Raw genomic sequence first — 14,773 nt, 5'->3', positions numbered from 1 at the left:
TGTATATATATATATATATATATATGTATATATATAGATAAAGATTAAGGATCACAAATGTAAATATATAGAAAATGAGGGTATGCATGTAAGGAAAAAGCTAAAACTCAAAGCTACCAACAAAAGAATCTACTGCAATCCATCTCTTCCGTCCAAGATAACCTATTTAAGTATATCCTAATCCCCCATGGCCGCCAGCCATTACTCTTCTCCCTTCACTCTTCACTCTGTTACTTCGGCAAAACCTCTTCACTCTTCAAATTTACCCTTCACTCTATCTACATTACTCACATCCCGGCAGCCATGCCAGAGATTTATGAGCCAAACTCTGATACGCGAAGGGAGCAGCTGTACAGCTAATCCCTTTTCTAATCTCAATGCTGCGAAGGAGAAAGTGCTGATTACGTGAAGAAGATTAGTCGTCTTCCTCCTAAGCTTCTCTGGTTTTATCTCCCAGCTTCTGGAGCTATGGAGTTCCGAATTCATGGCGGTTATGATTTCCGACAGGTGCCGAGGTACTTATTTTCTTCATTTCTTTTGGGATTTAGTGGAAGGATGAAGTTTCGCTGAGGAATTTTTCCGGAAAAGGATTTTAATTCATTTTCTGATAGAATGTCAACTGTTTTTTTGTCTTTTTTTTTAAAAAAAAATTATTCTCTTTTTTCTGTATCTGAAGTGCATTTTTTTCAAAGGATTGTTGGCTTCTAGAAGTAGAGATTGCTATTATTGTAGGTTGAGACATGATTTCTTCTTCTAGGGTTTTTTGCTTGTCCAGAAGGGGGCTTTTGGATACAATTAGGGTTTAACTCAACTAGGGTTTAGTAAAAACTGAAATTCCAAATCTAGGGGCTGTCTGGTAAGAGATTTAAGTTGAATTTAGCTTAAATCTTGCCAGAAAGAACAAAGTGGCAACTTTTAAGTCCTGAATCTAGTAAATCCAATTTCTTCTCAGTTTTCACTTAAGTCTTGAATTTATTAAATCCTACTTTCAGGAGGATTCAGTAAATCTGGATTTATAGAATTTATTAAATTCGTTACCAAACAACCCCTCAGTAAATCATGAGTTATTATTATTTTTTTTTTTGGCAATTTTGTTTTTAAATTTTTATTTTAGATGTCATTTCTTCTCATTGTCTTATAAAAAGTATTCTCTGACCTTCTTTTCTCATATATGTGAATTGTTTTCTCTTTGAAGCCTATCTTAGTTGTTTCATCTTTAGCCAAATTATTTTCTAATTACACTATATCATCAATTTCTAAAATAAATTTATCCTTCAGTCACCTTCTAGCTGAGATCTTCTCATCTCCATGAGGAAGGAATTGAATTTTGATAAAATCAGAATAGGATTGTCAATGGACTACATAGATAGCAGTGAGTTAAAGCTCTTGGAGATTTCTCGAGGAGTTCGGAAACTAACCCAAATGATCGAATCATGGTCCAAAGCTCCAAATCTCGATTCTCCATCGAAATCTATCGCAAAGGATATACTGAGAGATTCCTTAGCCCTCCATGAATCCTTAGTAACCGTCAGAAGGCTGCAGAAAACCTCGAGAATGATGTCCTTCATGGAGCAAAAGCGTGAATTTTGCTTCGCTAACGAAAAAGAGGTAGAGGAAGAAGGCAATGCCATCGAACAATGTGGTTTGGTAAGATTTGGAGTAGGTATTTATGATGATATTATCCATAGTTTATTCACTAATGGCTCTTCAAGGAACCATTTTTATGAGAAGAAGAGCTCCATCAGTGATAAATTCAATAAGCAAGAAGTTCCATCTCAAGCTGTTCAATCAATAAAGAAAGATCAGAAGAGTGATAAGAACTTTTATGAACAAAGTGTTGATTATGAGAACCTGACGATTAAGTCGTGCTTCACTGACTACGCACGAAGAACACATGAGAATGGAAGCGAAGCACCAAACATTGTGATCATGAAGCCTCTGGAACCAGAAAATGAGAAGAAAGGAGAAAATCACAAGAAGAAAGAAAAAATTCCAGCTGATTTGGCCTTAAAAAAGGAGATTTTTGGCGATCGAGATAACACAAAGCGAAGGAAAGTGGTTAAGAGAATGAACAAAGCTTCTGGAACTCATAAACACTTGAGAAAGGAATCAGTGGCTGTAGATTCAAATAAAGTTATCATCTTGAACAGTAAATCTCCTCAAGAGAGAAAGGAAGTTAAGGTTAACAAAGTTTTATTTTTTCAGACTAAAAGAATCCAAGAACCGCCAGCGAAGCCCGAGAAAAAGCTCGCCGCCGCAAAAGGTGGAGCTCGAGCTGTCTGTATTAAATCTAAGAAGACTGTATCGACCACTGATGTGAAAACCATGATGAAGAATTCTGCTACCTATTTAATCGATGATAAGAAGAAATGGGAAAAGATTTCTGGGAGATCAAAAAACATCAAGGTAACTTCACATCCTCAGAGCACTTACCCGCGAAATAATAGTCGGAGGTGTAGTTTTCGACTGTGAGATTGTGGGTTTGAATCACACATTGTTCTTTGAGCTCACTTTTCTCGAAAAAAAAACCTCTCATCTTGTCTCTTATTGATCCTTGCCAAAGTATTTATTGAATGAAGGGAAATTTACATACATACATACCACACAATTCATCTGCTTTAACACACCTAACATCTAAAAGTTTATATTTAAATTTATAACTCCGGTGTGATGAACCTACGCATGAAAAGCTGAACTTTTAAAAAGTTAATAGCAGTGGTATTTCTTATGGTTGAAGAGAGATGCATAATATTTACCAGTATTTTTTTTTAATATTTATTGCCCTCAGAATTGCAATACAAAGTGCAAAGGAGATAGCGGAAGAACTGAACCTAACAACAAGGTGAGTGTTTTTCGGCGGAATTTAAGCACTCCATCCATTCATGGCTTCCCACAACAACTTGCAGAAGGCTCTAAAATTGGCTATGGAGGTAAAACCATAATTTCCTTATAAAGTAGTATTATTGTGAATTTTATTTGCACTTGGAAGATTTACATACATATCACTCAATTTCTATGTATTTACATATCTAGCACCCAAACTTCAAATTTTACTTACATACCACCTTACCTATGCATGAAAAAGTATTTGAAAGATTTACATAACACTTAATTCTATGAATTCACATATCTAATACCAAAATACGAATTTTTACATGTACTATGCATGAAAAATTATATGTCATTTTTTAAAAGTTAAAATAGTGGTATTTATTTTTTTAAATGAAAGAGTTGCGTGGTATATATGCAAAAAGTAAAATTTGAGTGTTAGATATGTAAATGCATTAGGATTTAGGAGGTATGTATGTAAACACCCCACTACTTTTTAGAAGTCAAACTGTTGGAATTTTCGATGTTATATGAAACATTCAGGTGGTATAAATATAAAAGATATGTAAATACATAGGAATTATGTGGTATGTATGTAAATGCCTCTATCATTTAGCCATTGCTAATCAGCTAAAATGATGGAATTATTATATTTTTCTGTAAAGAAAACACGGTAATGGTATCAAAAAACTCTTTTTGAAGTTATCCCAAAGGATATCAAAGGTGGCAAGCACAGACTATCAATAAATCATAATCAAACGCCAGCTTTAAAAAAGACAACTGGAACTCAAGAAGACATCAAACTGCTGCTTCTAACCAGCCCAGATTTCTTAACTGAAGCAGAAGCACTTTTCGGATTCGATGTTCGAAAACATCATGCTAAATCCAGTCAAAACCGTATTTTCGAACCATTTGGAGCGAAAAACCCTCACAAACTTCTGATTGATTGTGCCATGGAGTTCATGGCTAGAAAAATTTACCAACTTGGCCTCTTGAATCATCCTATCTGCAGAAATTATATACAGAATTCAAAATTTCTGACATCTTTAGAACAGTTAGTGGAAGATATCAGTAATGGTGTGAAGGAAATGAATGATTATTACAGAACTGAATCAGAAGATGATTTTTATCTGAGATTGGAAAGAGATTTAAGGTGCAAAAATGTGTCTTTGAATGCTTCATGGGATTTTGGATGGATTTGTAGTGTTTGTGGGGAGGATTTTGGGGCTGTTGTTGAGGAGATGGGGGATGAAATAATTTGTGGGATGGTTGGAGAGGTTGCATTTGATTTGGTGCATTAGAATATAGGAAGATTTACTTACATATTACTCAATTCTTATATATTTACAAATTATCTAATATTTGATTTTTTTTTTACATATATGCTTCCTTACCCATGCATGAAAAGGTGTATTTTGTTTTTTAAAAGTTAAAATAGTGATATTTTTTATGTGATAAGAAATATTTGGGCGGTATAAATGTAAAAAATCAAAGTTTAGGTGTTAGATCAAAGTTTAGGTGTTAGATTCAAAGTTTAGGTGTTAGATATGTAAATACATAAGAATTGAGTGGAATGTGTGTAAATGCTTTGTATTTCCTTTATTTTTTATCCATCATTGTATAGAAGAATTATTTTTTTATCTAATAAAAAGTTTTATTTTAGCTCTTAGATTAACTGTTCATGCTTTTTTGGTGCAGCAACTTGGTTATTGTTGTGATGGTTTTTATTTTTGTTTGGGATAATTTTTATTTTAATTTTTTGAAAATATAATTATTTAGTGTATTTTGTCATATTTTCATTTAATTCTAATAGATTAAAATCATTTTTTATACAATATACCCAGTTTTTTCAGGTCCGCTTATGTCTTTCTTAACATAAGTCGAATATAAAACATCCACCGGATCATTAGATGGTGGACGGTTGATTGGTTTCTTAACATAAGTCGAATATAAAACATCCACCGGATCATTAGATGGTGGACGTTTGATTGGACCAAACCATCTAACACTACTCGCTCTAATTTTGTCTGCCACTGGAGCTACAACACCTCTATCACGAATATATTCATTTCGCATTTAAAATTTTTATATCTTTATCATTTTTTTAAAAAATGAAGTTATATATATATATGTATATTTATATATATAATGCTCAAAATAACTCTTTTAAAAAAATGAAGTTTTATATATATTTATATATATAATGCTCAAAATAACTCTTTTTGGATCATATCATATATATTTTATTTCAAATCAAAACATTAAAAAAATAAATAAATAAAAGTTCTCATATATCTACTTAATAATTTGTTGCTTTATTTATTTATTAGTTCATGATGTTTTGACCGAATTTTTTATCACTATGAGCCTTAAAAAAATATATATTTATTTAAAATGAGGAAAAATTAGATTTAATGATTTTGAGATTTGCCTGGAATAAAAATTTGCTAGAAAGGAGTTAATTTACATACATGCCACACAATTCTTATATATTTACATATTTAAAACCAAAATTTTCTTATTTACATGCAAACACTCAAAACCTCAAAAATAAAGGTAAAAAACACATTTTCATGCAAGGACTCATGAAACCAAAATATTATAAATCTAAATATCAAACTTTAGATATTACATATGTATATAAATACTATTTTAAAATGGAAAAAAAATTTACATAAATGCCTAAAAAAAGGAGGCATTTACTCTGCATTCCACTCCATTCTTATAAATTAATATAAATAACATCTAAACTTTACTTTTTACATTTTACCACCCCAATCTTTCACATCAAATCAAAAATACCAGTTTAGGTATAACATATGTAAATACATAGGATTTGAGGGGTATTTATCTAAATTTTCCAAAAAAAAATAATAGCTGCAAGAACAAAGAACAAGTGGCAAGAAAAAGGGCCAAACAAAGGTCATGCATTCACATTGAATAATTTAACCAAATCCATTACAGAAAAAAACACTAGTTTTAAACACAAAAACCTCAATTTTATCTTCAACAAAAGAGAACCAAAGAACACGAAAAAGTGGTGAAAGTGTGCAAAACAACTCTAAAACCAATCTAAATGCTGTGTTCAGCACAGTAGAAAAATGCCAGATTTTCTACCTCACTTGGCCTTCTTCACAAGCATTGCAGTCCTGTATTCTGCATCTGATTTTATGAAGTTCCACCAAAGATAGGTGAGGGGAATGGTGGTTGCGTGCCACATTGCGTGCGCGTCCACATATCCGCTATAGGGCGAGAAATCGTAGATCTCAAGAAGCATGGCGATGGCACCTCCGAACACGACGGTCCAGAGCTTGAAGCGATGAGGGTGACGCTTTATACCGGCCCAGATCGCCCACACGAGCAGCTGAATCATGCCCATTACGATGCACACTTTCATGTTCCACCCTGCAAAACCAAAATCAATGACGTCGAGAGTTGTTTTGCACACATACCATTCAATTCCTATGTATTTGCGTATGCAACACAAACTTCATTTTTTACATACATACCAGCTTACCTATGCATGAAAAGTTGTATTTCACTTTTTTAAAGTTGAAATGGTTGCATTTTTTGTGTCAGTGGTATAAATGAGAAAAGTAAAGTTTAGGGTTAGATATGTAAATACATAAGAAGTGGGTCGCATGCATCTTAATGTCCCCTTTATTTGGGTGCTTAAACCTCTTCCTAGTAAAATTTTTTGAAAAACTTCTATAATTGTTCCCCAATGTGGCATAAATTTTAACTGCTCTAATGAGTTAGTGTATATTATACCAGCTGATATACATTTGGTCAGACATGTATAAAACAATATGTAAGATGCAACCATTAGATGAGCAATAAAAATTAGAGCTTGAGGATAAAGAAAAGAAATATTTAGACATAAAATAACATGATATTAATTGTTAAAATAGATTTTCCTAAGCCAAGCTTGACATCTCATATAGTAATACATAGGAAAGAATGAAAATGACATTTGTTATAAGATGGTTAACATATAATGATGAAATGGAAACCAACAGTAGATCAACAAAACTTTACCATAATCAAGTTCATAGAAGTTAAGAAACAGTATGTGTGTCGTCACAAAAGCCAAAATAGGGGCTGCAAACATAACCCTCGTCGCTTCATCCTTCACCTCAAACGTCCGTAGCAAAGATAGAATCAAAGAGTACCCAAGTAAAGCCACCGCTGACGAGTAATCTAGTTTTTCCGTCATTTCAAAGTCTCTGAGAATCATACCATTAAATATTACTCTTAATGGGGGAGAGGGTGAATAGAACAGACTCCGTGTCATGATTAAGATTAAGAAAAATTTACATACATAGCACATAATCCTTATGTTTTTACATATCTCACGCCTAAACTTTCTTATTTACACACACATCAAAAATAGCGCTAATGCAGCTTTTTAAAAGCAAAATACACATTTTCATGCATAGGGTTAGCACCAAAGTGCTATGTGTGTAAGTATTAAAGTTTAAATGTGAGATAAGTAAATACATAAGAATTGTGTGCTATTATGTAAATGCCCCTAATACTAATGGCTTACCTTGTATGGAAAATGGTACTCCATAACCAGGCATTCATGGATAAGAGACCATAGATATGCCACAACCCAGTGTATTCATAGTAAGTCCTCTTGCTATGAGGCCTAAGGGGAAGTTTGTAATTCACCAAAACAAAGAATGAGAGCCATCCAATGAAGTGCGTCATTAGATTCAGTGCAGACAAGGCGGCTGAAGCAGGCTCCTAGCAAACAAAAGTTACAAGCAGGGAAGAACATTGTTAAAATTTGCAGATTGAGGAGCGAAAAAATTCACAAAAAAATCAGTAAAAATACAGCACAATCTGAACAAATTGCAAAAAAATGAACTTGTAGATTTTAATAGAGGAAAAAGTGTCAATATGGTCCACCAAATCTTTACAGTGGTTCATTTTAGCCTTGTAGTCTATCCAAGTGTCAGTTTAGTCCTCGAACTCTTTTAATAGCAGCTATAGTCTTAATTGGGAGACTCTTTCAGCCCATATTAAAAAAATGTGGGGACCAATTTGAAACTTTTATACTCTAGGACTAAAATGATCCCATGTGAATAGTCAAAGGATATGATTATTTTGGCACTTCACTCTTTTAATAAAATTAAGGGGCATTTATATACATAGCACACAATTCTTATGTATTTACATATCTCACACCTAAATTTTCATATTTACACACACAACACTCAAATTTTGGTGAGATATGTGACATAAGACTTGTGTACTATGCTATGTATGTAAATTTCCCTAAAATTAAAAAGAAATTACAACATCATCCGGGATATTATGGAAATTACAGACCTGGAAGACATAGATACGCTTGAAAGGCCATTTTCCATGATATTTAACAGGACTGAGGCCAAGACCCTCCCTTTCACTTTCTCTTTGGATCATGCAATGATAGGAGCAATCACTTCTGCAATTTAATTGTTTCCACTGCAAATAAAGTGGTTCTTGCATGTACCATGTATTATTAACAGCCTCATCATTTGAAGAGAACAAACAGTGTGGGATAGAGATGTCTCCCACATTTCCTGTCTTTTCACACTGTTCAACACAGGTTCTGGAGCAGACAGGAGTGGTAAGTGTAAAATGGCAGTTATTTTTTGTAAAAACAGGTTTACAATAGGAACAAACTGCATAAAACATGGTACTAATTACAAGCTCAAACAAGTTGGATTCTGTACTAATTACGTAATGCAGCAAAATAGTCCCCCTAAGCGTTCATGTGGGGTCATAATCTCCGTGTCTATAAAAGTGTCAAACTAATCCTCAAACTCTCTAAATTGATACTTTTATATACTACGGGATTAAAATAACCCCCTCCAAAAAGACGGGGACTCTTTCAACACTTTTCTCTAATTACATCTTAATATTAAAAAAAAACAAGTTGAAAGAAAAACATCTTGCTAAAAAGAAAATACTTAAAAGTAATTCTTAGATAGCTTAGAATACTTAATAGAAAACCAAAACATTGAGCAACAAGGACTGTTATATGTAAAATTTGGAGCAGTTAAATATATCCTCGACATTATCAAATTTCCAGATGCTTCAGCCGTACAACGTTTCGCAAAGCAATTTGACCTTTAATTGCCGGTTTAAATACCTTCTAATTTGAATATAAAGCTTAGGAATATTTTGGAGAAATTTTGATTACCAATCAAAATCCTGAATTATCTAATTGGTGATGACTTAAAAGAGCAGGATGAGGTTGAAGCATCAAGTTCTAAGTCGGCCATAAATTCAAGGGGCATTTACACACATTTCACATAATTCTAATATATTTACATGTATAACACCTAAACATTAATATTTACAAGCATATCACTCAAATCTTTAACATCACATCAAAAATACCACTAGCACATCTTTTTAAAATTGAAATACACCTTCTCATGAATAGATTTATGACATCAATGTGTTATAATTGTAAATATCAAATTTTTGGTGTTAGATATGTAAATTTCCCTAAATTCAATAACTATTGAAAGATTGCTCACAGGAGGCAACATTGTGCTCATTGTTTGGAAAAACAAAAAATTTGCCCAAAATAGGCACTAAATGTTCCTCAAACAAAAAAAAAAAAAATAAAGACATACAATCCATCTTTCAATGATTTATTTCCCATGGGACAAGTCTAATGGGAAGTTTGTATATTGAAAAATGCTGATGATTTGAAAATGACTAGAACTGTGGTTAAAAAAAAAGATGTTCATTTGCTAAGGAATCGTTTGGGATTACTTTTATATTTTATTTTCCATTTTTTTTTATTTTTCTCATTTTTTTATATTTAAATTTGAAACAAAATATATGTGACATGTTTGATTGATATATGGTTGTTTTAAAAAATACTAAAAATATTTAAAAATTATTTTGAGTATTTTCAAAAATACATTAATTTAATGTTAGAAACAAAAATAAAAACACGTAAAATACACAGTAAAAAAATATAATTGATCCCAAACATACCCTAAGCTATGCTATTTGCCTTTAAGGCTTCGTGTGGAGGAGCTTTTATTTTTATAAAAATTTGTTGAAAAATCGTATCTTAAAATTATTCAAAAAAACGCATCAGCTGCTAAAAGAAAAAAAAAAAAGAAGGCTTTTCAAAAGTGTTTCTATAGAAGTATTGAAGCAAAACATAACTGTTTGACTTTCTGTAAAATGGAAAGCAATATAGAAACTCTTCCAAACAGGGCCCAAGTTTTACCTATGTTTGCAGCGTTAAAACTCATTTTCACAAAAAAGTAACTTTTTTGCATAACATAAGACCTTCGAAATTGAGAAGCTTGGGAAACATGTAAACACGCCTTCCAAAACAAAAATCTTGCAAGCTATGTTTGTATGTTTGGCACATAATTGTGATTAATGATGTCCATGAATTTCATATCTCTTTGAAGGAAACAAAATCATTGCTCCAAGGATGTCCAATGATGCTCATTTTGCTTCCAGAAATATAAAACAATTGTCACGTGTAACTGATGGAAGGTATCTAATTAGCACTAAGGTTCCGTGCTTTCTAAAAATTTAGTACTGATATATGAAATAAAAATTACTTTTTTATTATTATTTTATCAAACAAACTACAGAAATGGATCAACCCAGATGTTATTAAGAGAAGGGGATAGGAAAGAAGTATGAGAAAGAAGAAATAGTAAAATTTTTATAAAGAAATAGAAGAAAAAAGACCTATACCATATGAAGCATACAATAAGATGTGTGAGTATGATTATATGATTTTATAAGCGTTAAAAACAGCAAAGAATACATCTAAAATGTCATGCTTCTTCATATGTCATTTAACAATGCTTTGCTCAAAAAGCATAAAGTATTTTAATAAAACCACAAGCTGGTAATCAATATCTTTATGCAGCTCCCAGTTTATAGATATATATCCTGAGAAAAAGGCACATTGACACACAGCTCCAGGATGAAGAGGAGATAAACGGGCGCATGCTCATACATGCTCGTGCATTGGAATTTATCCCATAAAAATAAATAAAAATATGTTCCGAAAGCATGACAACAATGTAAGTGTTGAATAACCTTGTAAAAAATACAAATTCCATATTTGAAATTTGCAAATGCTATAATTTAATAAATTGTTGAATATTACATCTATCAAGGCTATATGATTATAGGATAAGTCATTGGTCCAACAACCATTGAAAAAAGGAAGAGAAAAACATAAATCTTGTTAATTGTATGAAATTTTATTATATTTCTTACTTCAAAAACTGTTATCATCATATATAAAGAGATGGCCCAAAATATAATCATCTAGTGAAATAGAAAACATATTTGGACCATTTGAGCTCAGGCAAAAATTCCATAAATAACCATCAAATCAATCAAAGAACTAGCTAGACCATAAATGAATTTTGGTTTGATTGTCAGAATTCATTTCCCTTTCAAATTACCAGACCATATGCACAAAAATCTTTGAAAACAAGCTAAATTAATGAAATATTTGCCTGCCCACAAATGGTCCAAAATCTTGTTAATTATATGAAATTTTATAATATCTCTTACTTCAAAAATTGTTATCATCATATGTAAAGGGATGGCCCAAAAATGCAATCATCCAGTGAGATAGAAAACATATTTGGACCATTTGAGGGCAAGCGTAATTTCCATAAATAACCACCCAATCAATTAAGTAACTACAACAACAACAATAATAACAAGCCTTTATCCCACGAAGTAAGGTCGGCTGCATGAATCCTTTTTCTCGATTGCATCCTATTGAGTGTCATGTTTTCATTTAATTTTAATAAATTAAGATCATTTTTTATACAATATGCCCAAATTTTTCTAGATATACCTCTGTCTTTCTTAACATAAGTCGAATCTAAAACATCTACTCTCCTAATCAGATCATCAGATGGTCAGATTTTAATGTGACCAAACCATCTAAGCGACTCTTTCTAATTTTGTCCGCCACTAGAGCTACACTAACCCTATCATAGATATATTCATTTCATTTTTTGTTTCTAAGTGTAAAGCTACTCATCCCTCTAAGCATTCTCATATCGACAACACTTAACTTAGTTTTATGCTTCTCTTTTAAAGGCTAACATTCAGCGTCATAGAGCATTGCAGGTTTCACCACCATCTTATAAAATTTTTCTTTTAGTCTAAGCAGTACTTTTTTATCACACAATAGGCCTGAAACATTCCTCCACTTCAAACAACCAACTTGAATTCTACTAATAGCATCCTCATCTATATCATCATCACTTTGAATAATAGACTCGAGATATCTAAAGCGTTCACGCCTTTTAATAATTGCATAGTTAGAGCTAGATCCTAAGACCCTAGAAAAGGAAATGACCTCAAAATTGAGGTTAACAATGTATTCAGTTTTAGTTCTACTTAAACGAAGAACTTTAGACTCCAATGTAGACCTCCATAATTCAAGTTTTTCCCGGGCTTTTTCTTCTTAGGCTTTCTCCCTAGTCTTATCCACAAGAAGAATATCATCAACAAAAAGCATACACTAAGGTACATCCTCCTGTAAATGTCCAGTAAGAGCAACCATAACCAAAGCAAGAAGATATGGGCTTAAATCCCATCCCTAATGTAATCCAAGTGAAATAGGAAAATATTTGGTCAATCCTCCTTCTGTTCGAACACAAGTTACAACTCTAGTATACATACCTTTAATAACTTGAATATAAGTCATACCAACACCTTTCTTATCTAGAACTCTCCAAAGGATACCTCTTGGAACCTTATCATAAGATTTCTCATAATCTGTTGGATTTTTGTCTAAATCAATCAAAATCATATGTACATTCTTCTATTCTCTCTGTACTTCTCCATCAAACCTATCAATAAATGCATAGGTTTCATAGTAGACTAGCCTGACATAAATCCAAATTGATTATGAGAAATTTTTGTAATATGTCTTAGCATATGTTCAATTACCCTCTCATAATTTTAAAGTATGACACGTCAACTTAATTCATCTATAATTTGCACACTTTTGTGCATCTACTTTATTCTTAAAAATGGGGACCAAAATACTCTTCCTCCACTCCTCAGGCATCTTTTTAGTTTTTAAAATAATATTAAAGAGTTTAGTAAGCCAAGAAACTCTCAAATCTCCTAAATATTACCTTCAATTGAGATATCATCAGTTTCTACAGACTTTCCACTATTGGTTTTCTTTAAAGCCTCCTCAACTTTTTTTTTTACTAATGCGATGGTAAAAATGAAACATTTTATTATTATTACTAAGTTATGTATATAGTAAGAGGAAACATATTAACATCATAATCAATTGATACATTAAAATTTAATATATTAACATTCGAATATAGCGAAAGTAATCAATTGTTCAAAGTAAGAAGTAACCTATAAACATTCAAATATTAAATTATTAAATAGGAATAGTTAAACAAACATCAAAATAAGACATAATAACATACAACTTAAAATAAGTTCAGCACAAATAGTCCCTCTCTCAGTTCTACCATCCTCCATAAAAATAAAAACATAATAATTCACTAAGGTTAGAATTTTTAATTAAAAAATTTTGCATCACTCTTATTACTTAATGAGCCTTTATTGGAATCATCCGCATAGAAAATTGATTTCTCTCTCATTTTATCTTCAATTATATCCATGCTCTCCCATTTCTCCTACTCACCTTAAATCTAAGCATCTTCCTCTTATTTAATAAATATTGATATTTATAAGATTTCTAATTAATGACTATGTTGGTAGTAACAACGAAGTTACATCCTCAATTGTATATTATATGGATAAGCAATGAATGTTTATAAGTGCTATTTTACTTATATTTATTTTAAGAAAGATTCTAGATCTACTAGTGCACGCCTCACCAGAACTAATGCAAGCATAAATTGAGGCGGGACTCGTATTATGTGGGTCTTAAACCTCATTATGAGTTTTTCAAAAAAATATTGAGGCGGGCTTCATATTGTGCAATTTTTAAATCACGACCTCACTTGCACAATAAACTGCAAGCTACACTAAATTACCAAAATACAGCCTATTGATTCACTTAATCCAATCAATGTGAGCTCCTAGATTTGCAGTGTGTTTCAAAAGTGATAAAATTATTATTTGCAACAAACACCCAATCTTCAAACAGAAATTAAATCCAATAAATTAGATTCTGGCTTCCCTCTGTCCATAAAGGAAGGTTTAAAAGAAGGTTTTTCATTAACTATATGGATTGACATCTTAAGTTCCACTATCAGCAACCTTTCATACGAGTCAACCAGAAATGAACTAATAAACTCAGAATTCGATAAAAAGATATTCCCTTTATCGCTTTTCTTCCCTATACAAGAAAACTTCTCCAAACACAGGGAGATGAATCTGATAATCCTAAATAACTACTTTTCTCATTCATAATCCGAAATTAACGTATAATCATAATTTCTGCAACAACAACAACAACAGCGCAACACCCAAGAAGAATCATAGAACATTTTTCAGATCTATAAACATAGACGAGCAAAGAATCAAACAGTAGACAACGTGGAAGTGGGAGGGGTTAACTTACCTATAGATCGGATCAGCATCGCCGGCGCTGGCGTGAAGACCTCCGACAAGAAATCCGAAAAGAAGAAGAAGAAGAAGAAACCACTGACCCGTCATCTCGATCGAGAGGAAGAATATGAGAAAGAGAAGGTCAGGGTTCCCAAACGGAGCTCCAAGGATGCGGGTCAAGGAAGAAGAAGGGCTGACTCCCACCGGCCTGAAAAGCGATGCTATAGGATCGTGATACAACTGCTAGGAGGGCCGGAGACGACTGAACTCCCGCTGAAGATAGGTCTGCGAGAGAAAAAAAAAAGGGCTGTTTGAATGGATAGCAACCTGAACATAGACATTTACAAATCTAGCACCCTCTTTTCATCCAATTTTCAAATTC

At 32.4% G+C, this 14,773-nt stretch overlaps 2 protein-coding genes across 3 annotated transcripts; one reads left to right on the top strand and one right to left on the bottom strand.

Moving 5' to 3' along the window:
• The first annotated feature begins 191 nt into the window (after window positions 1-191).
• Window positions 192-4,166, top strand: LOC110018039. 2 transcript variants are annotated; one of them, XM_020715292.1, is made up of 4 exons: window positions 192-515; window positions 1,290-2,406; window positions 2,789-2,930; window positions 3,532-4,166. In XM_020715292.1, exons 2-4 carry the CDS (start codon window positions 1,309-1,311, stop codon window positions 4,128-4,130), a joined length of 1,839 nt encoding a protein of 612 aa, XP_020570951.1. In that variant the 5' UTR covers window positions 192-515; window positions 1,290-1,308; the 3' UTR covers window positions 4,131-4,166. The 2 variants fall into 2 exon arrangements, with proteins under 2 accessions (XP_020570951.1, XP_020571017.1); XM_020715358.1 differs by having other exon boundaries at window positions 1,279-2,406.
• Window positions 4,167-5,744: 1,578 nt separating this feature from the next.
• LOC110020740 (post-GPI attachment to proteins factor 3) lies at window positions 5,745-14,773 on the bottom strand. Its single transcript, XM_020718981.1, has 5 exons — window positions 14,405-14,773; window positions 8,167-8,428; window positions 7,379-7,578; window positions 6,868-7,055; window positions 5,745-6,234 (listed from the first exon to the last, which is right to left on the bottom strand). The coding sequence occupies exons 1-5, from the start codon at window positions 14,497-14,499 to the stop codon at window positions 5,948-5,950; spliced, it is 1,032 nt and encodes a 343-aa protein (XP_020574640.1). The 5' UTR covers window positions 14,500-14,773; the 3' UTR covers window positions 5,745-5,947.

This window comes from Phalaenopsis equestris, unplaced genomic scaffold, assembly GCF_001263595.1.
Source record: "Phalaenopsis equestris unplaced genomic scaffold, ASM126359v1 Scaffold000001, whole genome shotgun sequence".
NCBI classification, from domain to species: Eukaryota; Viridiplantae; Streptophyta; class Magnoliopsida; order Asparagales; family Orchidaceae; genus Phalaenopsis; species Phalaenopsis equestris.
This window is presented reverse-complemented; position numbering and strand designations above follow the sequence as displayed.